At 42.5% G+C, this 25,853-nt stretch overlaps 2 protein-coding genes across 2 annotated transcripts in view; both read right to left on the reverse strand.

Annotated features, from left to right (window-relative positions):
• Positions 1-694: 694 nt before the first annotated feature.
• LOC125713148 (kelch-like protein 10) overlaps positions 695-25,853 on the reverse strand; it is a 34,893-nt gene continuing 9,734 nt past the window's right edge. The window contains exons 5-6 of the mRNA XM_048984078.1: positions 1,142-1,502; positions 695-1,054 (exon numbers count right to left, since the gene is read on the reverse strand). Coding sequence (XP_048840035.1) covers positions 1,197-1,502 — 306 coding nt within the window. The 3' untranslated portion in view covers positions 695-1,054; positions 1,142-1,196. The remainder of the gene's footprint in view (positions 1,055-1,141; positions 1,503-25,853) is intronic.
• LOC125713184 (kelch-like protein 10) lies at positions 12,406-17,533 on the reverse strand. The gene is made up of 7 exons (XM_048984141.1): positions 17,322-17,533; positions 16,315-16,804; positions 15,906-15,935; positions 15,324-15,869; positions 14,571-14,720; positions 13,625-13,952; positions 12,406-12,639 (listed from the first exon to the last, which is right to left on the reverse strand). The coding sequence occupies exons 1-7, from the start codon at positions 17,480-17,482 to the stop codon at positions 12,584-12,586; spliced, it is 1,761 nt and encodes a 586-aa protein (XP_048840098.1). The 5' UTR covers positions 17,483-17,533; the 3' UTR covers positions 12,406-12,583.

The following is a 25,853-nucleotide window of genomic DNA, read 5'->3' on the forward strand; positions in this document are numbered from 1 at the left end:
AAATTCATGTCACTACACCTGAAAGACTTCTACACACATGTCTCATCTGAAAGGTACCCAGACATTAGGAAACATGCACAGGTCATGTTAGCTTTGTTTGGCAGCACTTACATCTGTGAACAGACTTTTAGTGTAATGAACCTTAACAAGTCCAGGCTCAGAAGCACTCTGACTGACCCACACCTACAGGACATCCTCACCCTCTCAGTGAGTCAGCTGCAACCTAATATTGATAGGCTGATAAACGCCAAAGAACAGCTTCATGTTTCTCACTAGTGGTGCAATTATATTGTTCCTACTGTTGTTGTTGTGTTGCTGTTGGACATGCACTCTTTGACATTTTGCACTATATGTGATTACAAAAGTTTAGACGTGTTCTAAATGCCTATACATGACTTATTTGTCATATTTTGTTTATGTTATTTACACAGAAAAGAAGGTTAGATAACTGTTTGATAAATAAAACTACTTTACTTTACTATTAGTGTTTGTATTTTGTGTAAAATATTACATTTGGCCCGCGGTCCTCCGATAGATTTTCATTTTGGCCCACTAAGGGAAAATGTTTGGGCACCCCTGCCTTAGTGCTTAATTAGTAATCACCGATGGTTGCAGCGGAATTTCTGAAGAGAACCGTCAAACGAGAACAACGTTTATCAAAAATGGGAAATTTATGACGCTTTCACAAACTAGATAATATGAAAAAGAAAACTTTATTTTAAGTATGCAATGTCAGGAGAAGATTCAGCTCCCATCTCCAGCAGAGCTTCTCCCATGTCCTGGAGGACGCAGGGGACTGACTAGTACGAATGGGCCTTGTTCCATGCCTCCATTGTGGAGGCGGCTGACTGGAGCTGTGGCCTGTTGTGGCAGCAATCCCCGAACCCGCTGGTGGACAGCGTTGATGAAATGTTGGAATGCGGCTTCGGCGGTCGTCGAGGTAAAAACTCAGGTGTGGGAGGAGTTTAGCGAGGCCATGGAAAATTACTTCCGGACAGCTTTGTCTTCAAAGACCTCGATCCCACCAACACACCTTCCAATGAGGAAGCAGAGTCTGGGGAAAAAAAGAGGTGTCTATATAAACTCAATGTATGTTATAGGGAAAGAATTCGGGGTGGGGGGTGTAAATGAGGTTACGTACTGGGCATGCTGTTGTGGGCAGATGGGTTTCTCTCCTCCTTGGCGGCCATTAGGGACTAACGAGGTGAAGCATATTCTATGATGCGGGGGTGCGCAGGCACTACGCAGCAGCTGAAATGCTGTCTGGCTCTGCTCATGTCCTGCGCACGATACCAGCTGCCTGTCCCCGCATCATAGCACTCCACCTTGTTAGTTACCCCAAACCCATCGTGGCCGCCCATCACAAATAGGAGGTCGTCCACCACTGCGATGCCAAACTCACTGCGCGGTGTGGACATGGGGGCCACAGCATGCCAGCGGTTTGTGGTAGGGTCATAGACCTCCATGGTCTGCAGGTGATCAGGCCTGTTGATACCGCCCACCTGAGAGATGCCAAAGATTCATTATCACTTGCTTGCCAAAAGGATGGGCAAACATCAACTTTCCCAAAGTCATGAACTCTTAAGCAATTTTCACCCTATGAAAGCAGGCGCCTTAGAACCTCCCATTGTCTATAGATGACACAAGCTTATATACAGAAGTCAACCTATATGCAATGAAAACATGGATTTGGGCAACAGAAAACTTGTATGATTCGGTGAAAACTGTGAGCCTTCAAAAAAGACTCCTTATGCTAATATATTTTGCTTTTTTATTGTTATTAGTTAAAACGAACATTTGAAGCTAATCAGACACTGAAAAAAACAACAATCTGACTAATTATATCTGGAACTAGGGAAAATAATTAATAAAAAATCTAAACTTTACAACCCGAGCTAGTAGCAGAGACCCCCCAGCAGATCCATTTATAACCCAGAAATGAATGCAGGGAGGCTAAAGAGGGTAGCATGTATGTTTTTTATGTGTATTAAGATAAGCCTTTGCAGCAGGTATTTCTGGCATTTAACTGTTTTGTTTGGTTTAAATGTATCACAATGAAAGACACAGCAGCAAAGACAAAAAAACCATGAGTCTTACAGGTAAAATGTGAGATATGACACAGAAAGGAATCACTCACCGCATATATCTTCCCTTTATACGCCGTGACTCCAAGGCTGTGACGGGGAGTGCTCATTGGAGTGATCAAGCTCCATTCGTTTGTGAGGGGGTCAAAGCACTCCACTGTAGATAGGCTCTCTGTTCCATTGTGGCCCCCACAGATGTATATCTATGAAAACCAATTTAACTGTGAAGACCGTTATACTGTATATGACTGGGGTTTGGAGGTTACAGATAAAGTTCATTGTGACTCAAAAATAAAAGTATATGCTATGCATAGTGTATGACAGGGTTCCCCAGTCCCGTTCCTGGAGGAACACAGTTTGCAAATTTCCCTTCTCAAACACACCATAATCAGCTAATTTTCAGGTTTAGTATGGCTGTTTGAAAAGGGAAATCTGCAAAGAGTTTTGGATTCTGCTCCCCCAGGAACAGAATAAAGGAAACCTGACATGGGAACACCATTTCATCTATCTCACAAGTCTTGGAGTTGACACCACAGCACTACCCAATGTGCCACTAATGGAGACCAATAATGCATTTATCCAAATACTTAAATGTATTGAACATAGTAATTGTTGATTAAAATCAGCAATCTGAAGAGAAAGAGAACTCATGACTGCGTAAAATACTCCATTTCAAGGGGAAAATGAGGGTAAACAGTCAGACGCCCTCCCATTACCCTACCTTGCCATTCAGGGTGGTGGCGCTGGCATCGTTTCTCCTCTCATTCATGGACTCGAGCTGGGTCCATTCATTGGTTTTTGGGTTGTAGCACTCTACGATGTCGAGGGGCCAGAAACCAATATGGCCACCCATGGCATAGATGAGCCCATTGAGCACGACCACACTAACATTACAGCGCTGCCAGTGTATTGGGGCCATCTGCTGCCATGCTCGTGTGATCGGGTCGTATCTGCGCACAGTATCGATAAAGTTTTGCCCATCAAACCCCCCAATGCAGTACACAAACCCATCATGGTACACCGTGCCATGACCAGCTAGGTTGCTCTGCTCCTCCTGCGTGATATCCACCCAGCGGTCGGCCCGTGTGTCATATGCGTCGATGCAGTTTGTCGTGTGCATGTTCCATCCACCAACAGCCAGCAAAATTTCAGAAGGCAAGCGCGGGCGGATCAGTGGGTTCTCAAAATCAGAGAATGGACTTTCATCATGAAGATCATAGATGACCTTCATGACATCAGTGATAATTGGCCTGCACGCCACATTGGCCTTCACCAGATCGTTGGCTTTGACGATCTTCATGAAGTACTCCGGATCCATACGAGCCATCCGAATCTACACATGAAACAAGAATGAGAGAATTCCCATGAGTTCCTTAGTGCTTTCTGTGAATCTCTGGAGATGAGCAATTCCTAACATTAAGGATACAGCAGTAAGTGCAAATTTTAATTTCTTTAGCTGAAGCCATTTACTTTGAAAGTCTCAGATGTGTCAGCTAACACTTATTTCATGTAAGACATTTGAGTGTTTTGTTTTCCATTATTTGTTACACTCTCCTCCCAGGTGTAATACCTGGAAGCCTTGGTTGTAGACTTATGGGACATGGAAATGGAGGTTCAGTCTTTAGCTACAGTAATAAGGACTTCACTCAATGAGCATTCTATTGTTATATACACAAGTCAATGAGAACATAGTATAACTATACTCACCTTGGGCAATAGGACTGAAATGTGGGCCTCTCGGGTGGCAGGCTCGTGTTTGATCCACCGGAGGATGGCCTCAAACACCACATCCTCTTCTCTGACATTAAGCTCATCCTGCTGTATGATGTCAGAAAGTTGTTCAAGACTTAGTTCTGGGAACTCGTTTGAGCTGATGGCAACCTCCTTAAAGTTTTTCAAGATGAAGTTGAATGCAGACTGGTGCAGCTCGTTTACGCAGTAGACATCGGCGATTTTAAGAAGGCCAATGCAGTTGTTGAGGCAGAGCTGCTCATGCAGGAAATCATAGCAGCGCTGCACGATGCCCAAGACACTGAGATAATCAGCAGCTGCCAGGAGGTTCTCCACATTGTCAGCTGTGATGACCACAGAGTACGTGTAGGCATACTCTATGACCTGCCTCAGTGTTTCTGGGGAAATGCCTGGGAGTTGGTACTCCCGCTTTCCTGAATCATTCCAGTCACTGGCGAACAGAGCCCTGAAACACAATCCAGAAGTGACTCATCTAATAAATATCGGTTTTGCAGGCAAAGTTAAATAAGGGGTTTTCTAAATCTTCTGAACCAGGGACCCCCAAATGGAAATTAAGCAGAGATAAGGACCCCCTGCTACAGATGATCTCATAGGCATCTAAGAACTAGGGACCGGTGGCTTTAATTCTTATTTTTCCAACAGTAGCTCCCCCTTTAATATATTTTACTTGGGCTGGTGGGCAAGTCCCCCGGAATACTTTGTTTTGCCTGTTTGACATAGTCCCCTTTTTATATATTTATACCATTATTATTATTATTATTATTATATAGTAAAAGTTAAGGTGGTACACTTATCAGAAATATTTCTGATCAGCACTGACCTACATTAATATAATTTAATATAATGTATATTAATATAAACTTTCTGTCATCCTAGAGCCTTATTGCCAAGGAGAAGTCATTGCTAACGAGAGATAAAAACTGACTCCTTGCTGTTTTCGCATCTTCATATATGGGTCACAGCTACTTACTGGAAGTAGGAGCTACAGCCACACAGAATTACTCTATGGGCGTTGAATTGAACACCGTCGGTGATGAGGACCACGTCACAAAGCTGTCCTGCCAGCCGAAGCTTGTTAAACACTTCGAACGCCGGGGACATCAGTACTCGCTCCATGTCGTGTGCCATCATAATTCAAGAATGTGGATATCTCGTCTCTCTCTCCTTTTTATATCACTCGAAATCACGTGTACATACATTCTAAGACGCAAAAACCGCATTTTGCGTCACAGTTTCCTAAGATACTGTAATGTTTATTTTTAAATCTATATTTGAGACTCGAAATGGATTGGGGGGGGGGGCGTATATTCTACGCACAATCAGCTGTACAAGAAGAACAAGTGAAATGTTTTTTAACATCACTTTTGGAAAATGTATACCGTGCTTATCTTAGAATTTAAGTTTTGTATTATGTAAGAATAGTCAAATCACGAATTCCCGAAATAAAATAAATAAATAAATAAATGTTTTCATATTTTTTCTCCTCCGCTACGTTTCTAAAAATGAAAAACAAAAAAGGTCCTTTACATGTCTGTCAGGAACGAGGTTTAAGTTCGCATCTTATTCCCTAGTTTCCACTTTAGACATAAGCCATTGAGCAACAAATGTCCACAGGACATTATTTTATGGGGTAAATCTGGTCGGCCCGTTGTGGCAATTATTTGGAACAAGAATAGTCCTTGAAAATTGGGCTGGGCGGTCCGTCTGTTTTGGTCAACATTTAGCACAAGGCGGACGTATTTATCGGACCGCATATATCCCCAATACGGTCATGAAAACAAATTGCAGCAAGTGTGGAATTATCACAATGATTATTGTGCTGTGTACACTTCACCCAAATCCTGAACGCTATTGAATATAATCGATTATGTATTATGGAGCAGTTATGTTAATCAAGGTACAGTGTGCAATATCACTCCATGAGCTATTGACCATTTTCCTGTTTTATGATCTTTTCTTGAGAAATCGTTTTTTATTTTATTTTTTGTAATTCCTCACTTCTGCCGACTAACTCCTCCACGTTTAATATATTTTCGTGCAGGTTTTTAAGTTTGTTTTCCTGCAGCTTCACGGCACCCATCGTTCTTGCGCACCCACACAGATGGACGAGTTAAGCTAGAAGTGGATGGGAGTAGTGGCAGGACAGATATTCCGAGGGCGCCCATTAAACGATGTAAGTAATTATTATTTATCGTTAGAATTCTCACTTAACACAGAATGTTGTCTTTGGCTGAAGTTTAAACAGTCGAGCTGAATTGTGGGAAGATAAGCTGAAGCTGTTCGCGTCCGCAGCTAATGCTCGCGCCATGACTAGCTAGCACATAGTGAAATGGTGAATGGATTTGGCGACATTTTCCGTTTGAATCGAGTACAGAGACGTAGGTGTTGTTTTGTTTGTGGCCCTGCTTTTACAATGCACGTGTAGCAAAGTGAAGTTGGGATCTGCTTGCGTCTTTTGCAGCTAACATCACACTCGATATAGCCGCAGTTTATTGTGGAATCGCCATTTTGGGTGTACACAACGCAAGAGCGCACGAGTGTTTATATAAAACAATTCCACTCTGGCTGAGTTTTCTTCTTATTATTATTTTTCATGCTAAACTATATACAAACTTTTTACTTGTACATCTTAGGATATAGTTCATTGTGACAATATAAATGGTAGGAGAGAACTACAACAGCAACGACTGTGGGTTGGGGCTGGGTAGGGGATAACGTTTTCATAGTTGGGATTAGGGTTTTGCCCATAGACATGAATGCAGAGTCCCCATAAAGACATCTAGCACATCTTCTTCTTTGTGTTCTGGAATTGCTTCTTGTAGGTTAAGTTAGAATGGTTTTCACTGTTCTTTGGTCTGGAGAACAGGCTGATTAATCACAGTTGAGTTTTGTGGGCAATCAACCATATGAATATGTACATATGTGTGTGTGTGTGTGTGTGTGTGTACAGTAGTGTGCAAAAAATCATAAGCAGTCAAAAGAAATTGTGTGATTGTTAGGGTCTGTAGCAGCTAATCACTGCTGTTAATAGCAGCTACTATAAACTACTGTTAATATAACTGCTAATAACATAACAATTTTCCCATTTTTTTGTGTAATCAAGCCTATAATGTAATAATGTGATATGTTTTTGATTCAAATATGTTAGTATGATATTGTTAAGTTATTACTGTATCAGCCTTTATTACATTAAGGGGGAAAATTAGCACATTATTGGCAGTTATTACATTAACGGTAGACATCATATTATATATGTCTAATGCAGGGGCGCTGCTAAGGATTTTGGGTCCCATGAAAGGAATCTTGACAGGGCCCCCCACACAGTTTATTGGGGGCTTCTCTGGGCCCCCTCTCAGTCATGGGCCCCGAGAATCGTCATCGTTTACCCCCCCTTTACAGCGCCCCTGGTCTAATGCACGAAGCATTAACGTTAGATATGCTTGTGCCACAACTTATTAGGCAAGAGAGAAGTTCTATTGCCCATTTTCATTGCAAACCAGCTTAACATTTACAGGATAATTAATTGCAAGTTCCGATGTAGGCTGCCATTCACACACACAACTGGAAATAATAAAATGCCTGGACAGAGCAGATACAGCCATTGTAGCCTTCGCTCCTGTCTGCTGCTGTATGCAAATCTCACTGAACCATTAAAGCTGGAGCAGAAGTGATGTCTCCGACTAATTGCTGGTTGTTAGAGAAGTACTCAGAATAATGAGAAATAAAGTAAGAATTGTGAGGGAAAAAAAAATCAGAATTTCGACTTAATAAGTCAGAATTCTGAGATAAATGTGTGTTTTTTTCTATTCCAGATGGCAGAAAACTCTAAAATCAACAAAGCTCAAGAGTCATAATTCAGAATTTGTTCATTTAGATCAGAAACAGCTCTATGGGATGCTTTCGTCTAATCAGACTGTACCACATGGTTCATATGTAACACTTTTCTGGAGACCGCAACAAATGGGGGATTCTGAAACTGCCCGTTTGTTTGGAAAATTCCAGTCACCCTGAGTGAAAAAGAGTAGAACCCTCCCTCCTGTCCCACTGGCCTATGATTGCCTGATAGCAGGAAGAGACGGTCTATAGGGGAAAGTAACCTTCAGTTTAACTCACAGAAAGACAATAAATAGTAGCACTTAACAAATGAGAGAATATTAATTGACTAGGACAAACTGAGATGAGCAACAGGAAATATAACTGTAAGCTGATAAGAGAAAAAGAAGGGGAAAATGGAGGGAAATTTGCTGCTTCTGATTGGATGCAAGCATGCAGGTCAGTTGATCCACCTGAATGTTTCCAACTCAGCAATCGGTGATGAAGGGTCAGTAGATTGGCTAAGTGCTGGAACCAGAAGCAGAAGCTGGCTTTCATGCTCTGGAGGGTCCTATGGCATGAAACCTTAAGCAGTTCTGTACGCATATGATGCTCCTTTAGGGGGTGACATAGACATTCGGTCTGCATATATATTATGTTTTATCAGTGTTTGTTGTGGACACTCAGACAGTCCATGTTTTTGCTCTCTCCCAGCACCAGCTGTCTGGCAAGGGGCAAAAACGTGGATGGACTGGGGGTTCCTGTGGATCAGGTTGAAAAACATTGTTCTGTATTGTTTTTGTTAATTGATTGATATTCAGAATTTATTTTTATGGCTTTGGCTGCATCCTGGTTATAATGTTTAATTGAGATATGAATTAATATGGAGAATACCACACACACGGCACAAATTCTATGAAGATACTACTCATAAAATTAATGTGATAACACATGTGATAAAAATACAAATATAAGGGCTTTAGTTGTATGAATAAAGCATTTCACATATCTAACACATGTGTCCCCAACAACCGTAGCCAGATATTAAATCTGTTCTAGAAGAGCACACTCATTACTTGCTGTAAAAGCATGCAGGAGGTCCCAGCTGAGCTCTGCTATAGTTGTGCTCTTTGTATTATTCATTTGGCAGATGCTCTAAGACAGAGAAATGGTTGGAGAGAACAAGGCAATTAACAAATGCATGCAAACAAGTGGCATGTTACACAATAGGAGCAAACCACTACAGCATCCGATAACAAAGGAAAGCAGTTGTCTTGCCATAATTGCATTTTGATAGCTGTTCTAGTGCCTTAACCTCTATGCTCTGACTCCACTGTAAGGTCTAAGTTCTGTTCCCTCAGTCCATTATTCAAGAGGCATTTTCCTTATTTTGGTGAATGTTTCTGATTCTTGTTAGTGTCCACTGTTTCTGTTAATTAAGTCCAGTGATGCTAGCCACACCGGTAGATGCGTAACCTGGTTACCCACCAGGCAGGCAGATGGGGGCAGGTGGGCGAGGTGCAGCGTACTGTATGATGCAGGGGGGCACTGTGCAGCAGCTGAAGTTCCTCTTGGGCGTAATCATGTCCTGCGTACGGAACCAGCTGCCTTTCTCTGCATTGTAGCATTCCACATTTGCACTTATGGATCCTGCCGTCTGTTGGGGTCTGGCCACAGAATCTCATCAACATCACAAGCAATGTCTGCTCTTGCTAAGCATCGGGGAAAATATCCCCTTGTGTGCCGAATCCATCCATGGATTGACCTTACCTCAATATCTCCGCAGGCCTGTTCCATTGCCTGCAGAAGAGGCATGCGGGCATGTGGTTGGCGGTCATATACGCGCCATCTCCAAGCAGAAAAAAACTCTTCTATAGGGTTGAGAAATGGCAAGTAAGGGGGCAAATACACAACTTCAAATTGATCATGGTTGGTGAACCAGTTCTGGACGATAGCAGCCCGATGGAAACTGACATTATCCCAGACAACAACAAACCTGGGCTGCTCTGGTCTGTCCTGTACAACTGCATCATGAAGTGCATCTAGAAATGTGATTATGTGTTGCGCATTATATGGACCCAGTTTGGAATGATGGTACAGTAGCCCTCGGAGGCTTATGGCGGCACACAATGTGATATTTCCCCCGCACTGCCCCGGGACGTGCACAATCGTCCTTTGGCCAAGTATATTATGTCCCCGTCGTCTACTTTTGCTAAGGTTGAATCCAGCCTCGTCAACGTAAATAAATTCATGAGGCTGAGCAGCTCCATCCACGTCCAAGTTTCTCTGCAACAAAAAATACATATTGTAGATGGCATTACTCAAAACACACAACTACACTACTACACATACAGAACCGCCCCACCCCACCACACAGGTACCTGTGTAGCTTTCCGAATATATCTATGTGGTACTGATCAAATGGTACATATTCAGCTGTTACTGGACTGCACCCATTCTGTATTGTAAATGTAAAGGACTGTTACACTTACCTGTACATATTCATGTCGAAGTCCTTTGACCCTGACACTGTTCCTCTCAATTGGGACCCTGTACAGTTGCTTCATGGTCATGTTGTGCTTTACCAGGATGCGTCTGATAGTGGTAATGCTTACTCGATTTATGTTGTTGAATACCTGCCTATCTTCAAGTATTTGTTGCTGTAGCTGGTGGAGACGGATTGCATTGCTTGCTCTCACTAGGTTCACAATGGCAAGTTCCTGCTGTTGTGTGAACAGGCCGTCCACCCCCAGTAGGTCTTTTAGCCATTCTGTAGAAAAATGCAACCACAAATTGTTATCGGTTTGCTTCTTTTTTACAGTACTGTATGTGCTTTACTGTGTATACCATACACAGTACTGAAACATCTCAACACGTTATCATCGTATGTTTCACAAAACTACTACTTTTGTTCAAAAAGGAGCATTAGTCACCCTGAAATACAATACATGTGATACGGCAATGTGATATGGTACAGTATTGTAAATACTCTAGATACAGTCTGAGTAGAGTAGAGAGTTGAAGACATACCTGTTTTCCAGTCAGAATGTCCTTATTATGGATGAAACTGTGAAACGGCTTAGATTAGGGTGGACTCTCTGCCCAGCTTCCCTCATAGTCAGGCCATGGTTTATTACATGGTCCACCAAAGTTGCTCTTATGTCATCAGAAATAATGGTCCTTGCATAGCCTCTTCGACCACTTCCTCCTCTCTCTCTCTGCCTGTCTTCCTCTTCCTCTACCTCTGCCTCTAGCTCTCCCTGCTTCCATGCTTGCAAACTTCTCAAAATAGCTTAAGTGAGGTGTATTTGTAGCTGGCTGATTGGTGTTCCATTTTGTAAGTAAGCATTTTCAGGTGTGTGTCTAAGTATTTTCAATTGCCCAATGTGTTTTGTATTTTGAATAGATGTGTTTTCCCACTGGTACCCTGAGATTTCATTTTTGAATGAAGTGTCTTATGTATGACATAGTGTGTAGTGTGCAGGAGTAAGTGTGTTGTAGAAAGGAGTGAGTGTGTTGCAGAATTGCAACTAAAGTGCTAACCAGAACTTTTATTTAAGGTATGGTTGCACTTTGTTTAAGGTATAGTAACAACAACTTCAAGTTACGTTACTTTGGTTTAAGCATGTGTCTATAGTGTTCAAGCAATGGGTAAAAACTGTAATAGCAGCAGCAAAGCTAACACCCGCAACCAAAAAGCGTAATGTTCCTAATAGAGTGGCTGATCTGTCCTGAAATCGTAAAACTGAAAAGTTTTCAAACACAGTATGTATATTATATAACATGTTGGATAAATAGATGTAATTTATTGGTGACTTCGTGTACATTGAAGTTTCTGCCTTTTAAACAACTATAAAGTAATGTTGTTTGTTATATAAAAAATGTACATTTAAATGTATGAAACAAAAAATGTATACACACACACATTACATTTTCGTTAGCTGTAAAATACAGTGAAGTGAAATCTCCATTATTTGCGTTGCAATATTCCACCACTAGGGGGCAATTTTGGACGGAGGAATCTCTTTAATGGCTATTACCAACAGAAATGTTTGCTGCTACAGTATTCAGCTTTCTGGGTGTCCTGCAAAAAGAACTAGATGACTACAAGTAGGTATGGAATGCACACTGCCCATCTGACAAACCAGAAGCCACTTTTTGAAATGTAAATTTTGTTATTGAAACATTTTGTTGGATTGCACTCTAGGTTTAATGGAAGAAACTGTGGATTCCATGTATCTCCTGAAAATCTTCATAGTCTTTGTGGAGACAATGATCTTCAAATTCACTTTGAGGTCTTGCAGAGACAAAATGAACTTGCTCCACCAGTCAGCTGGGTTACTGCCATGGAGAATTATATTGCATTCAAAAGTGTATTAGGTCTATAAGGTAATTCTGCTAACAAATTGTACAAAGCTCTCAAAATTATTTTGGTTTTCAGACAACAAATAACATTTTTTCCAGCCTTTGTTCTCCAAATAAGACATTTATTTAAACGTTGTATACAAAAATAAATTAAGCATGTTCAATAAGAACACTTTGGCCATTATACATATTGCTGTGTATAGAGCCATTAAACTGCCCCCTTAAAGCTTTTTACTGCCAAACAAAGCTGTCAGGTCAAAAATCACACTGTTAAAAATGAAGTATAAAAGAATACAAAAATAACTTCTAACAACTTATAACACTTATTCAATAAGATTATAGAACAACATAATCATTGCATTGCAATTCAATCACCAGAGGTGGCGTGGAGTACAATAATTAACAGCTTGGCTTCAGGGAATGCCAAACCCTTCAGGGAATGCCAAACCCTTCAGGGAATCCCAGTGTTATTTAACTGTCCCATTCTGTGTCCCTTCCCTGTTTGGCCAGTAGGTGTCATTGGTCATCTCGTCCCACGTGTTGTCAGTCTTTCTTGTCCTCCCCTGTTGTCAGTCTGTAGCGTTTCCCTTGTTCCCTGCCAGCCACTTGTTGAGCACGTGGTTACCTGTAATTTCAATTCATTAACTTACTGTTTGCCATAGGCTTTTAAATACATTATAAATAATTAAAAAAAATAACATAACAAGAGATAATACTATGAATTTCCTCACTGATTAATTGTGTTGTGGGTTGGAACTCAGTATGGAGTCCCCACAAAGATACAGATACCTTATATGTGTGTGTGTGTGTGTGTGTGTAGCAGGGCCGTAGCACATCTTCTTCTTTGTGTTCAGGAATTGCTTCTTGTAGGTTAAGTTAGAATGGTTTTCACAGTTCTTTGGTCTGGAGATCAGGCTGATTAATCACAGTTGATTTTTGTGGACAATCAACCATATACATATGTACATATATATGTGTGTGTGTGTGTGTACAGTAGTGTGCAAAAAATCATAAGCAGTCAAAAGAAATTGTGTGATGTCACGATTGTTACGGTTTGTAGCAGCTAATCACTGCTGTTAATAGCAGCTAATAGCTGCTGTCTGTAGCAGCTAAACTACTGTTAATATAACTGCTAATAACATAACAATTTTCCCGTTTTTTGTGTAATAAAGTATATAATGTAGTAATGTGGTGTGTTTTTGATTCAAATATGTTAGTATGGTATTGGCAAGATATTATTGTATCAGCCTTTATTACATTAAGGGGGAAAATTAGCACATTATTGGCAGTTATTACATTAACGGTAGGTATCATATGTGCCCTTGAGAGGTAAAGTGGGCTATCCCACATGTCAGTCAAAAATGACTGTCCAATATTAATTATTGAGGGTCTATCTATCTTTTAAATATACTGAGATCTGTGCTACCTATGATACATATCAATTGTAGGGTATAGACACACTGATTTATTTTTTTTTTAATTCAACTTTGGAGCTCATTTTCTCAAAACTTTGTTTTTGTGGGATAGCCCACTTTACCTCTCAAGGGCACATGTTATATAGGTCTAATGTACGAAGCATTAACGTTAGACATGATAAGCTGGTTACCCACCAGGCAGGCAGATGGGGGCAGGTGGGCGAGGTGCAGCGTACTGTACGAAGCGGGGGTGCGCAGGCACTGTGCAGCAGCTGAAGCTCCTCTTAGGTGCAATCATTTCCTGCGCACGGCACCAGCTGCCTTTCACTGCATTGAAACATTCCACTTTTGCAGTTACTTTGAAGCCATCGGAGCCTCCCATCGCAAACAGCAAGCCGTCCACCACTGCGATGCCGAAATAGCTTCTTTGTTGTCTCATGGGAGGCCCAGCGTGCCACTGGTTAATTGCAGGGTCATAGACCTCCATAGTCCGCACTGGATGAGCCCCGTTGGTACCGCCCACCTGCGAGACACCAATGGTAAGTGATCACTCGGGTACCAAACAGATAAGTAAATATCAGCTTTCTCGAAGTCAGGAACTCTTAAGGAATTATCGCCCTATAATAGCAGGCTGCACAGAACCTCCCATTGTCTATATAGGACACAAGCTTATAACTAATTTGTGTTCAACATACATGTCAACATAACTGCAGTGAAAAAAAGGGAATTTGGGCAACAGAAAACCTGTACAATTCAGCGAAAACTGTCAACCATCAAAAAAATACTTCTTATGATCATATATTTTGCTTTTATTATTATTTTTATTAGTACTAAAAATAATACTTGTAGTCAGACACTGAAAAAAAAAACAAACAGAGCAATTACGTCTGGAACTACAGAATATAACTGTAATCAAAAATCTAAGCTTTACTAAGCGTATTCGTTTATAACCCAGATATGCAGGGAGCATATGTGTATTGAGATGGGCCTTCCCAGCAGGTCATTTCATCCACTGAATTCTTTTGTTTGTTTTAAGCGCATTACAATCTGTGACACAGCAGCAGTGACAAAAAATATGAGTCTCAGATAAATCTTGAGATTTGACTCCTTTGTTTCAGAGTACAAGAAAGGAATCACTCACCGCATAGATGTTTCCCTGATATGCCGCTACTCCAAGGCCACGTCGGCGAGTGCGCATGGGAGCGATCAAGGTCCATTCGCCCGTGAGTGGATCATAGCACTCCGCAGTGGAAGTGGTCTGAGCTCCATTGCTACCCCCACAAATGTATATCTAGGAAAGATGGTTCACAAGTGATGTGTGTTATGCTGTACATGATTGGAGATGGAGATCTAGAAAGCGTAAATGTACATTTAGCTAATGCATGTTTAATCCATCCACCTTCCATAAAAGTCTATTCAGTACAGGGTGGTGGTGAACCTGGAGCCTACCACAGGAAGCACATGGGCATTGGTAGGGAATTTACAGTTAGTTGTGATCATTTCCCTTGTGAACCGCAGCTTAATCAGCTAATTAAGTTCACTAGGTTTTTTGAATAGGGAAATCTGCAAATTGTTTAGGATTCTGACCCTCCAGGACTGGAATTGGGTAAAGCTCCTACGTTAACACCAGTTATTGTATCTCACAAGTCTTGGGCTGTGGGAAAAATTGCAAAAACACAGAGCTGGACACCACAGCACTGCCCAATGTGCCACTAATGCAGAGCGACAATGCAAGGTCATTTATGTTTTATCTAAACACTGACGTTTACTGAATAAACAATTATGGATTGAAATCAACCATTTGAAGACAAAGCGAGCTACTGAGTATGTAACATAATCAATTTCAAGGGGAAAATGATGGTAACCACAGTCAGACGCCCTCCTATTAACCTACCTTTCCATTCAGGGTGGTGGCACTGGCATCCTGTCGCTCCCGGTTCATGGGCTGGATGATGGTCCACTCATTGGCATTTGGGTCATATCGCTCTACGATATTCAGAGGCGACACGTCTAAACGGCCACCCATCACATAGATGAAGCCGTTACTTACGGCCACACTGACACAACAGCGGCGCCAGTGCATAGGGGCCATGTGCTGCCATGTCCGTGCGACGGGGTCAAATCTGAGCACAGCATCGGTGAAATTATGGCCATCATAACCCCCAAAACAATACATGAAGCCATTTAAACACACACTGCCATGGCCGGACTGGCGAGTCTCCTGCCCCTGTGTTATATCCACCCAGCGGTCGGCCCGGGTGTCATAGGCTTCAATCCAGTTTGTCGTGCGCATGTTCCATCCACCAACAGCCAGCAAAATGTCAGAGGGCAAGCGCGGGCGGATCAGTGGGTTCTCAAAATCAGATCGTGGACGTTCATCATGAAGATCATAGATGACCTTCAGTACATTAGTGATGATTGGCCTGCACGCCGCATTGGCCTTCACTAGATCGTTGGCTTTGACGATTTTCATGAAGTATTCCGGATCCATACGAGCCATCCGAATCTACACAGGAAACAATGAGAGAATGAGAGAATTCCCATGAGTTCCTTAGTGCTTTCTGTGAATCTCTGGAGATGAGCAATTCCTAACATTAAGGATACAGCAGTAAGTGCAAATTTTAATTTCTTTAGCTGAAGCCATTTACTTTGAAAGTCTCAGATGTGTCAGCTAACACTTGTTTAATGTAAGACATCTGAGTGTTTTGTTTTCCATTATTTGTTACACTCTCCTCCTAGGTGTAATACCTGGAAGCCTTGGTTGTACACTTATGGGACATGGAAATGGAGGTTCAGTCTTTAGCTACAGTAATAAGGACTTCACTCAATGAGCATTCTATTGTTATATACACAAGTCAATGAGAACATAGTATAACTATACTCACCTTGGGCAATAGGACTGAAATGTGGGCCTCTCGGGTGGCAGGCTCGTGCTCGATCCACCGGAGGATGGCCTCAAACACCACATCCTCTTCTCTGACATTAAGCTCATCCTGCTCGATGATGTCAGAAAGTTGTTCAAGACTTAGTTCTGGGAACTCATTTGAGCTGATGGCAACCTCCTTGAAGTTTTTCAAGATTAAGTTGAATGCAGACTGGTGCAGCTCGTTTACGCAGTAGACATCGGCGATTTTAAGAAGGCCAATGCAGTTGTTGAGGCAGAGCTGCTCATGCAGGAAATCACAGCAGCGCTGCACGATGCCCAAGACACTGAGATAATCAGCAGCTGCCAGGAGGTTCTCCACATTGTCAGCTGTGATGACCACAGAGTACGTGTAGGCATACTCTATGACCTGCCTCAGTGTTTCTGGGGAAATGCCTGGGAGTTGGTACTCCCGCTTTCCTGAATCATTCCAGTCACTGGCGAACAGAGCCCTGAAACACAATCCAGAAGTGACTCATCTAATAAATATCGGTTTTGCAGGCAAAGTTAAATAAGGGGTTTTCTAAATCTTCTGAACCAGGGACCCCCAAATGGAAATTAAGCAGAGATAAGGACCCCCTGCTACAGATGATCTCATAGGCATTTAAGAACTAGGGGCCTGGGGCTTTAATTCTTATTTTTCCAACAGTAGCTCCCCCTTTAATATATTTTACTTGGGCTGGTGGGCAAGTCCCCCGGAATACTTTGTTTTGCCTGTTTGACATGGTCCCCTTTTTATATATTTATACCATTATTATTATTATATAGTAAAAGTTAAGGTGGTACACTTATCAGAAATATTTCATGATCAGCACTGACCTACATTAATATAATTTAATATAATGTATATTAATATAAACTTTCTGTCATCCTAGAGCCTTATTGCCAAGGAGAAGTCATTGCTAACGAGAGATAAAAACTGACTCCTTGCTGTTTTCGCATCTTCATATATGGGTCACAGCTACTTACTGGAAGTAGGAGCTACAGCCACACAGAATTACTCTATGGGCGTTGAATTGAACACCGTCGGTGATGAGGACCACGTCACAAAGCTGTCCTGCCAGCCGAAGCTTGTTAAACACTTCGAACGCCGGGGACATCAGTACTCGCTCCATGTCGTGTGCCATCATAATTCAAAAATGTGGATATCTCGTCTCTCTCTCCTTTTTATATCACTCGAAATGACGTGTACATACGTTCTAAGACGCAAAAACCGCACTTTGCGTCACAGTTTCCTAAGATACCGTAATGTTTATTTTTAAATCTATATTTGAGACTCGAAATGGATTGGGGGGCGGGGGGGGGGGGGGTATATTCTACCCACAATCAGCTGTACAAGAAGAACAAGTGAAATGTTTTTTAACATCACTTTTGGAAAATGTATACCGTGCTTATCTTAGAATTTAAGTTTTGTATTATGTAAGAATAGTCAAATCACGAATTCCCGAAATAAAATAAATAAATAAATAAATAAATGTTTTCATATTTTTTCTCCTCCGCTACGTTTCTAAAAATGAAAAACAAAAAAGGTCCTTTACATGTCTGTCAGGAACGAGGTTTAAGTTCGCATCTTATTCCCTAGTTTCCACTTTAGACATAAGTCATTGAGCAACAAATGTCCACAGGACATTATTTTATGGGCTAAATCTGGTCGGCCCGTTGTGGCAATTATTTGGAACAAGAATAGTCCTTGAAAATTGGGCTGGGCGGTCCGTCTGTTTTGGTCAACATTTAGCACAAGGCGGACGTATTTATCGGACCGCATATATCCCCAATACGGTCATGAAAACAAATTGCAGCAAGTGTGGAATTATCCCAATGATTATTGTGCTGTGTACACTTCACCCAAATCCTGAACGCTATTGAATATAATCGATTATGTATTATAGAGCAGTTATGTTAATCAAGGTACAGTGTGCAATATCACTCCATGAGCTATTGACCATTTTCCTGTTTTATGATCTTTTCTTGAGAAATCGTTTTTTATTTTATTTTTTGTAATTCCTCACTTCTGCCGACTAACTCCTCCACGTTTAATATATTTTCGTGCAGGATTTTAAGTTTGTTTTCCTGCAGCTTCACGGCACCCATCGTTCTTGCGCACCCACACAGATGGACGAGTTAAGCTAGAAGTGGATGGGAGTAGTGGCAGGACAGATATTCCGAGGGCGCCCATTAAACGATGTAAGTAATTATTATTTATCGTTAGAATTCTCACTTAACACAGAATGTTGTCTTTGGCTGAAGTTTAAACAGTCGAGTTGAATTGTGGGAAGATAAGCTGAAGCTGTTCGCGTCCGCAGCTAATGCTCGCGCCATGACTAGCTAGCACATAGTGAAATGGTGAATGGATTTGGCGACATTTTCCGTTTGAATCGAGTACAGAGACGTAGGTGTTGTTTTGTTTGTGGCCCTGCTTTTACAATGCACGTGTAGCAAAGTGAAGTTGGGATCTGCTTGCGTCTTTTGCAGCTAACATCACACTCGATATAGCCGCAGTTTATTGTGGAATCGCCATTTTGGGTGTACACAACGCAAGAGCGCACGAGTGTTTATATAAAACAATTCCACTCTGGCTGAGTTTTCTTCTTATTATTATTTTTCATGCTATACTATATACAAACTTTTTACTTGTACATCTTAGGATATAGTTCATTGTGACAATATAAATGGTAGGAGAGAACTACAACAGCAACGACTGTGGGTTGGGGCTGGGTAGGGGATAACGTTTCCATAGTTGGGATTAGGGTTTTGCCCATAGACATGAATGCAGAGTCCCCATGAAGACATCTAGCACATCTTCTTCTTTGTGTTCTGGAATTGCTTCTTGTAGGTTAAGTTAGAATGGTTTTCACTGTTCTTTGGTCTGGAGAACTGGCTGATTAATCACAGTTGAGTTTTGTGGCCAATCAACCATATGAATATGTACATATATGTGTGTGTGTGTGTGTGTGTACAGTAGTGTGCAAAAAATCATACGCAGTCAAAAGAAATTGTGTGATTGTTAGGGTCTGTAGCAGCTAATCACTGCTGTTAATAGCAGCTACTATAAACTACTGTTAATATAACTGCTAATAACATAACAATTTTCCCGTTTTTTTGTGTAATAAAGCCTATAATGTAATAATGTGATACGTTTTTGATTCAAATATGTTAGTATGATATTGGTAAGTTATTACTGTATCAGCCTTTATTATATTAAGGGGGAAAATTAGCACATTATTGGCAGTTATTACATTAACGGTAGACATCATATTATATATGTCTAATGCAGGGGCGCTGCTAAGGATTTTGGGTCCCATGAAAGGAATCTTGACAGGGCCCCCCACACAGTTTATTGGGGCTTCTCTGGGCCCCCTCTCAGTCATGGGCCCCGAGAATCGTCATCGTTTACCCCCCCTTTACAGCGCCCCTGGTCTAATGCACGAAGCATTAACGTTAGATATGCTTGTACCACAACTTATTAGGCAAGAGAGAAGTTCTATTGCCCATTTTCATTGCAAACCAGCTTAACATTTACAGGATAATTAATTGCAAGTTCCGATGTAGGCTGCCATTCACACACACAACTGGAAATAATAAAATGCCTGGACAGAGCAGATACAGCCATTGTAGCCTTCGCTCCTGTCTGCTGCTGTATGCAAATCTCACTGAACCATTAAAGCTGGAGCAGAAGTGATGTCTCCGACTAATTGCTGGTTGTTAGAGAAGTACTCAGAATAATGAGAAATAAAGTAAGAATTGTGAGGGAAAAAAAATCAGAATTTCGACTTAATAAGTCAGAATTCTGAGATAAATGTGTGTTTTTTTCTACTCCAGATGGCAGAAAACTCTAACATCAACAAAGCTCAAGAGTCATAATTCAGAATTTGTTCATTTAGATCAGAAACAGCTCTATGGGATGCTTTCGTCTAATCAGACTGTACCACATGGTTCATATGTAACACTTTTCTGGAGACCGCAACAAATGGGGGATTCTGAAACTGCCCGTTTGTTTGGAAAATTCCAGTCACCCTGAGTGAAAAAGGGTAGAACCCTCCCTCCTGTCCCACTGGCCTATGATTGCCTGATAGCAGGAAGAGACGGTCTATAGGGGAAAGTAACCTTCAGTTTAACTCACAGAAAGACAATAAATAGTAGCACTTAACAAATGAGAGAATATTAATTGACTAGGACAAACTGAGATGAGCAACAGGAAATATAACTGTAAGCTGATAAGAGAAAAAGAAGGGGAAAATGGAGGGAAATTTGCTGCTTCTGATTGGATGCAAGCATGCAGGTCAGCTGATCCACCTGAATGTTTCCAACTCAGCAATCGGTGATGAAGGGTCAGTAGATTGGCAAAGTGCTGGAACCAGAAGCAGAAGCTGGCTTTCATGCTCTGGAGGGTGCTGTGGCATGAAACCTTAAGCAGTTCTTTACGCATATGATGCTCCTTTAGGGGGTGCCATAGACATTCGGTCTGCATATATATTATGTTTTATCAGTGTTTCTTGTGGACCCTCAGCAGTCCATGTTTTTGCTCTCTCCCAGCACCAGCTGTCTGGCAAGGAGCAAAAACGTGGATGGACTGGGGGTTCCTGTGGATCAGGTTGAAAAACATTGTTCTGTATTGTTTTTGTTAATTGATTGATATTCAGAATTTATTTTTGGGGCTTTGGCTGCATCTTGGTTATAATGTTTAATTGAGATATGAATTAATATGGAGAACACCACACACATGGCACAAATTCTATGAAGATACTACTCATAAAATTAATGTGATAACACATGTGATAAAAATACAAATATAAGGGCTTTATTTGTATGAATAAAGCATTTCACATATCTAACACATGTGTCCCCAACAACCGTAGCCAGATATTAAATCTGTTCTAGAAGAGCACACTCATTGCTTGCTGTAAAAGCATGCAGGAGGTCCCAGCTGAGCTCTGCTATAGTTGTGCTCTTTGTATTATTCATTTGGCAGATGCTCTAAGACAGAAATGGTTGGAGAGAACAAGGCAATTAACAAATGCATGCAAACAAGTGGCATGTTACACAACAGGAGCAAACCACTACAGCATCCGATAACAAAGGAAAGCAGTTGTCTTGCCATAATTGCATTTTGATAGCTGTTCTAGTGCCTTAACCTCTATGCTCTGACTCCACTGTAAGGTCTAAGTTCTGTTCCCTCAGTCCATTATTCAAGAGGCATTTTCCTTATTTTGGTGAATGTTTCTGATTCTTGTTAGTGTCCACTGTTTCTGTTGATTAAGTCCAGTGATGCTAGCCACACCGGCAGATGCGTAACCTGGTTACCCACCAGGCAGGCAGATGGGGGCAGGTGGGCGAGGTGCAGCGTACTGTACGATGCAGGGGGGCACTGTGCAGCAGCTGAAGTTCCTCTTGGGCGTAATCATGTCCTGCGTACGGAACCAGCTGCCTTTCTCTGCATTGTAGCATTCCACCTTTGCAGTGACTTTGAAGCCATCGGAGCCTCCCATTGCAAACAGCAAGCCGTCCACCACTGCGATGCCGAAATAGCTCCTTTGTTGTTTCATGGGAGGCGCAGCGTGCCACTGGTTAATTGCAGGGTCATAAACCTCCATACTCCGCACTGGATGAGCCCCGTTGGTACCGCCCACCTGGGAGACACCAATGGTAAGTGATCACTCGGGTACCAAACAGATAAGTAAATATCAGCTTTCTCGAAGTCAGGAACTCTTAAGGAATTATCGCCCTATAATAGCAGGCTGCACAGAACCTCCCATTGTCTATATAGGACACAAGCTTATAACTAATTTGTGTTCAACATACATGTCAACATAACTGCAGTGAAAAAAGTGGATTTGGGCAACAGAAAACATGTACAATTCAGTGAAATACTTATGTTCATATGTTTTGCTTTTATTATTATTTTTATTAGTACTAAAAATAATACTTGTATTCAGACACTGAAAAAAACAACAAACAGAGCAATTGTGTCTGGAACTACAGAATATAACTATAATAAAAAATCTAAGCTTTACTAAGTTTTACTAAGCGTATTTGTTTAAAACCCAGATATGCAGGGAGCATATGTGTATTGAGATGGGCCTTCCCAGCAGGTCATTTCATCCACTGAATTCTTTTGTTTGATTTAAGCGCATTACAATCTGTGACACAGCAGCAGTGACAAAAAATGAGTCTCAGATAAATCTTGAGATTTGACTCCTTTGTTTCAGAGTACAAGAAAGGAATCACTCACCGCATAGATGTTTCCAAGATATGCCGCTACTCCAAGGCCACGTCGGCGAGTGCGCATGGGAGCGATCAAGGTCCATTCGCCCGTGAGTGGATCATAGCACTCCGCAGTGGAAGTGGTCTGAGCTTCATTGTTACCCCCACAAATGTATATCTAGGAAAGATGGTTCACAAGTGATGTGTGTTATGCTGTATATGATTGGAGATGGAGATCTAGAAAGCATAAATGTACATTTAGCTAATGCATGTTTAATCCATCCATCTTCCATAAAAGTTTATTCGGTACAGGGTGGTGGTGAACCTGGAACCTACCACAGGAAGCACATGGGCAAAGGTAGGGAATTTACAGTTAGTTGTGATCATTTCCCTTGTGAACCGCAGCTTAATCAGATAATTATTAAGTTCACTAGGTTTGTTTGAATAGGGAAATCTGCAAATTGTTTAGGATTCTGACCCTCCAGGACTGGAATTGGGTAAAGCTCCTACGTTAACACCAGTTATTGTATCTCACAAGTCTTGGGCTGTGGGCAAAATTGCAAAAACACAGAGCTGGACACCACAGCACTGCCCAATGTGCCACTAATGCAGAGCGACAATGCAAGGTCATTTATGTTTTATCTAAACACTGACGTTTACTGAACTTATATTAAATTATGGATTGAAATCAACCATTTGAAGACAAAGCGAGCTACTGAGTATGTAACATAATCAATTTCAAGGGGAAAATGAGGGTAACCACAGTCAGACGCCCTCCTATTAACCTACCTTTCCATTCAGGGTGGTGGCACTGGCATCCTGTCGCTCCTCGTTCATGGGCTGGATGATGGTCCACTCATTGGCTTCTTGGTCATATCACTCGATTATGATTAGAGGCGAGAAGCGTAAATGGCCACCCATTACATAGATGGAACCATTAATTACGGCCACGCTAACATTTCAGTGGCACCAGTGCATCGGTGCCATGTGCTACCATGTCCGTGCGACGGGGTATAATCTGCGTAGTGTTGGTGAAATTGTGGCCATCAAACCCCCCAAAACAATACCCAAAGCCATTTAAACACACACTGCCATGGCCGGACTGGCGAGTCTCCTGCCCCTGCGTTACATCGACCCAGTGGTCGGCCCGGGTGTCATAGGCTTCAATCCAATTGGTTTTGCGGAAATTCCAGCCACCAATGGCCAATAAGATGTCAGCGGGCAGGCGTGGGCGGATCAGTGGCCTTTCTTTTTTTTTTTATATATATTCCCTCCACCACCCCCCCCTCTGCGGAGGACTACTTTATTTCTATTTATTTATTTATTTTTATTTATTTCCTCAAGAGAGGGAGAGAGAGAGAGAGGGACAGAAGGATGAAAACGGAGAAGGGAAATAGAGAGAGAGCGAGGGAAAAGAGAAAAAAAAAGAAGAAAGAAAACCACAGATAATCTGCTTCAATACCTGCTGATGAGAGAAAACAACAACCAACATCTGTACGAGTCACAATGAGCATGTTAAGGAGCAACAGCCGATCAAGACAGTGTGTGTCTGTGAGTACCTGTTTGTACCCCTGTGTGCACACCTGCGTGTGTGAGCGCGCTGGTGTTCAAAAGGTTTCTCCATGTAAATGTCTAGTAGTGTGTGTGGGGAGCCACAGCCCCATCCCTCAGGACATGAAGCAGACACGGAGGAGGCCCGGACCCCAGACAGCCAGAGGCCCCCCAGGGCATGGGAGCCCCCGGAGGACCACCGCAGGGAGAATAGCAGCCCCTCACCCAGAAAAGGGCAGAGGAGAGCTCCGGAGGGAGGCCATCCGGAGCCCCAGGGGGCCGTGGCGGCGAGCCCGCAGGCTCCACCGGCGGCCAGCCCCACCAGGGCAGACCAGGCCCTGGGCCCAGAGATCCAAGGGCCCCCCCACCCCCCAGCAAGGGCCCAACAGAGCCAGGAGGGCCAGATCCCGCCAGGCAACCGCCGAGGGCGAGCCAGCACCCACCCGAGCACCCAGCCCTGGACATCGAGAACCACCAACGCACCAGTGGCCAGGTGCCCCATCCACCAGCAGGGAGTGTGGCGGGGGGGAATAGAGCCCGAGATGTTATTTCAGGTGGAGTCTAGAACCCAACCTGACACATGCATATAGACAAACAGGCACACACATATACAAGCATACGTTCCCACCCTCATGCACACATAAACAAATATTTACACATTCACCCAACATAGAGACACACAGAAATGAACGCTGTACACACACTCTCACTCCCCGTATATACTCTCTGTGGACCCCATTTTTTTCCTCTGGCGAGGAAACCGGAAGACCACCCTGGACCCCGCAGCAGCCGAGAAGCGCACCAGCCCAGACCCCGACCAGACGGCCAGATCAGTGACCTTTCAAAGTCAGATCGTGGACTTTTATCGTCGAGATCATGTATGATCTTCAATACATCAGTGATAATTGGCCTGCACGCTGCATTGGCCTTCACTAGATCGTTGGCTTTGACGATCTTCATAAAGTACTCCGGATCCATACGAGCCATGCGAATCTACACAGGAAACAAAAATGAGAGAATTCCCATGAGTTCCTTAGTGCTTTCTGTGAATCTCTGGAGATGAGCAATTCCTAACATTAAGGGTACAACAGTAAGTGCAACAGTAATAAGGACTTCACTCAATCAGCATTCTATTGTTATATACACAAGTCAATGAGAACATAGTATAACTATACTCACCTTCGGCAACAGAGCTGAAATGTGGGCCTCTCGGGTGGCAGGCTCGTGCTCGATCCACCCGATGATGCCGTCAAACACCGCATCCTCTTGTCTGATATTCAGCTCATGCTGCTCTATGATGTCCAGGGTGAGTTCTGGGAACTCGTTTGAGGTGATGGCAACCTCCTTGAAGTTTTTCAGGATGAAGTCGAATGCAGACTGGCGCAGCTCATTGAGGCAGTAGACATCTCCGATCTTCAGAAGCCCAACACAGTTGTCGAGGCAGAGCTGCTCATGCAGAAAGTCACTGCAGCGCTGTATGATGCCCAGGATATTCAGCCGATCAGCAGCTGCCAGGAGGTTCTCCACATTCTCAGCCGTGACGAGCACAGAGTACGTGTAGGTGTATTCCATGATCTGCTGCATTGTATCTGGGGAAATGCCTGGGAACTGGTACTCCCGCTTTCCCGAATCCTTCCAGTCACCGGTGAACAGAGCCCTGAAAACAATCCAGATGTGACTGAGAATCAGCTTTTTGTCTGATTACACAAGGAATTTGTCTTCAGTTTGTTGTCACTCTCAGTGAACTTT

The sequence above is a fragment of the Brienomyrus brachyistius genome, chromosome 18, assembly GCF_023856365.1.
Source record: "Brienomyrus brachyistius isolate T26 chromosome 18, BBRACH_0.4, whole genome shotgun sequence".
Lineage (NCBI taxonomy): Eukaryota > Metazoa > Chordata > Actinopteri > Osteoglossiformes > Mormyridae > Brienomyrus > Brienomyrus brachyistius.

Excerpts from the sequence above, each read along its gene's own strand:
- LOC125713184 (XM_048984141.1), bottom strand. The coding sequence starts at position 17,482 with ATGATGGCACACGACATGGAGCGAGTACTGATGTCCCCGGCGTTCGAA. Across the intron at positions 16,805-17,321 it reads GGCTGTAGCTCCTACTTCCA|GGCTCTGTTCGCCAGTGACT; the intron begins GTAAGTAGCTGT and ends ATTGTGTTTCAG. Across the intron at positions 15,936-16,314 it reads TTTCAGTCCTATTGCCCAAG|ATTCGGATGGCTCGTATGGA; the intron begins GTGAGTATAGTT and ends TTTCCTGTGTAG.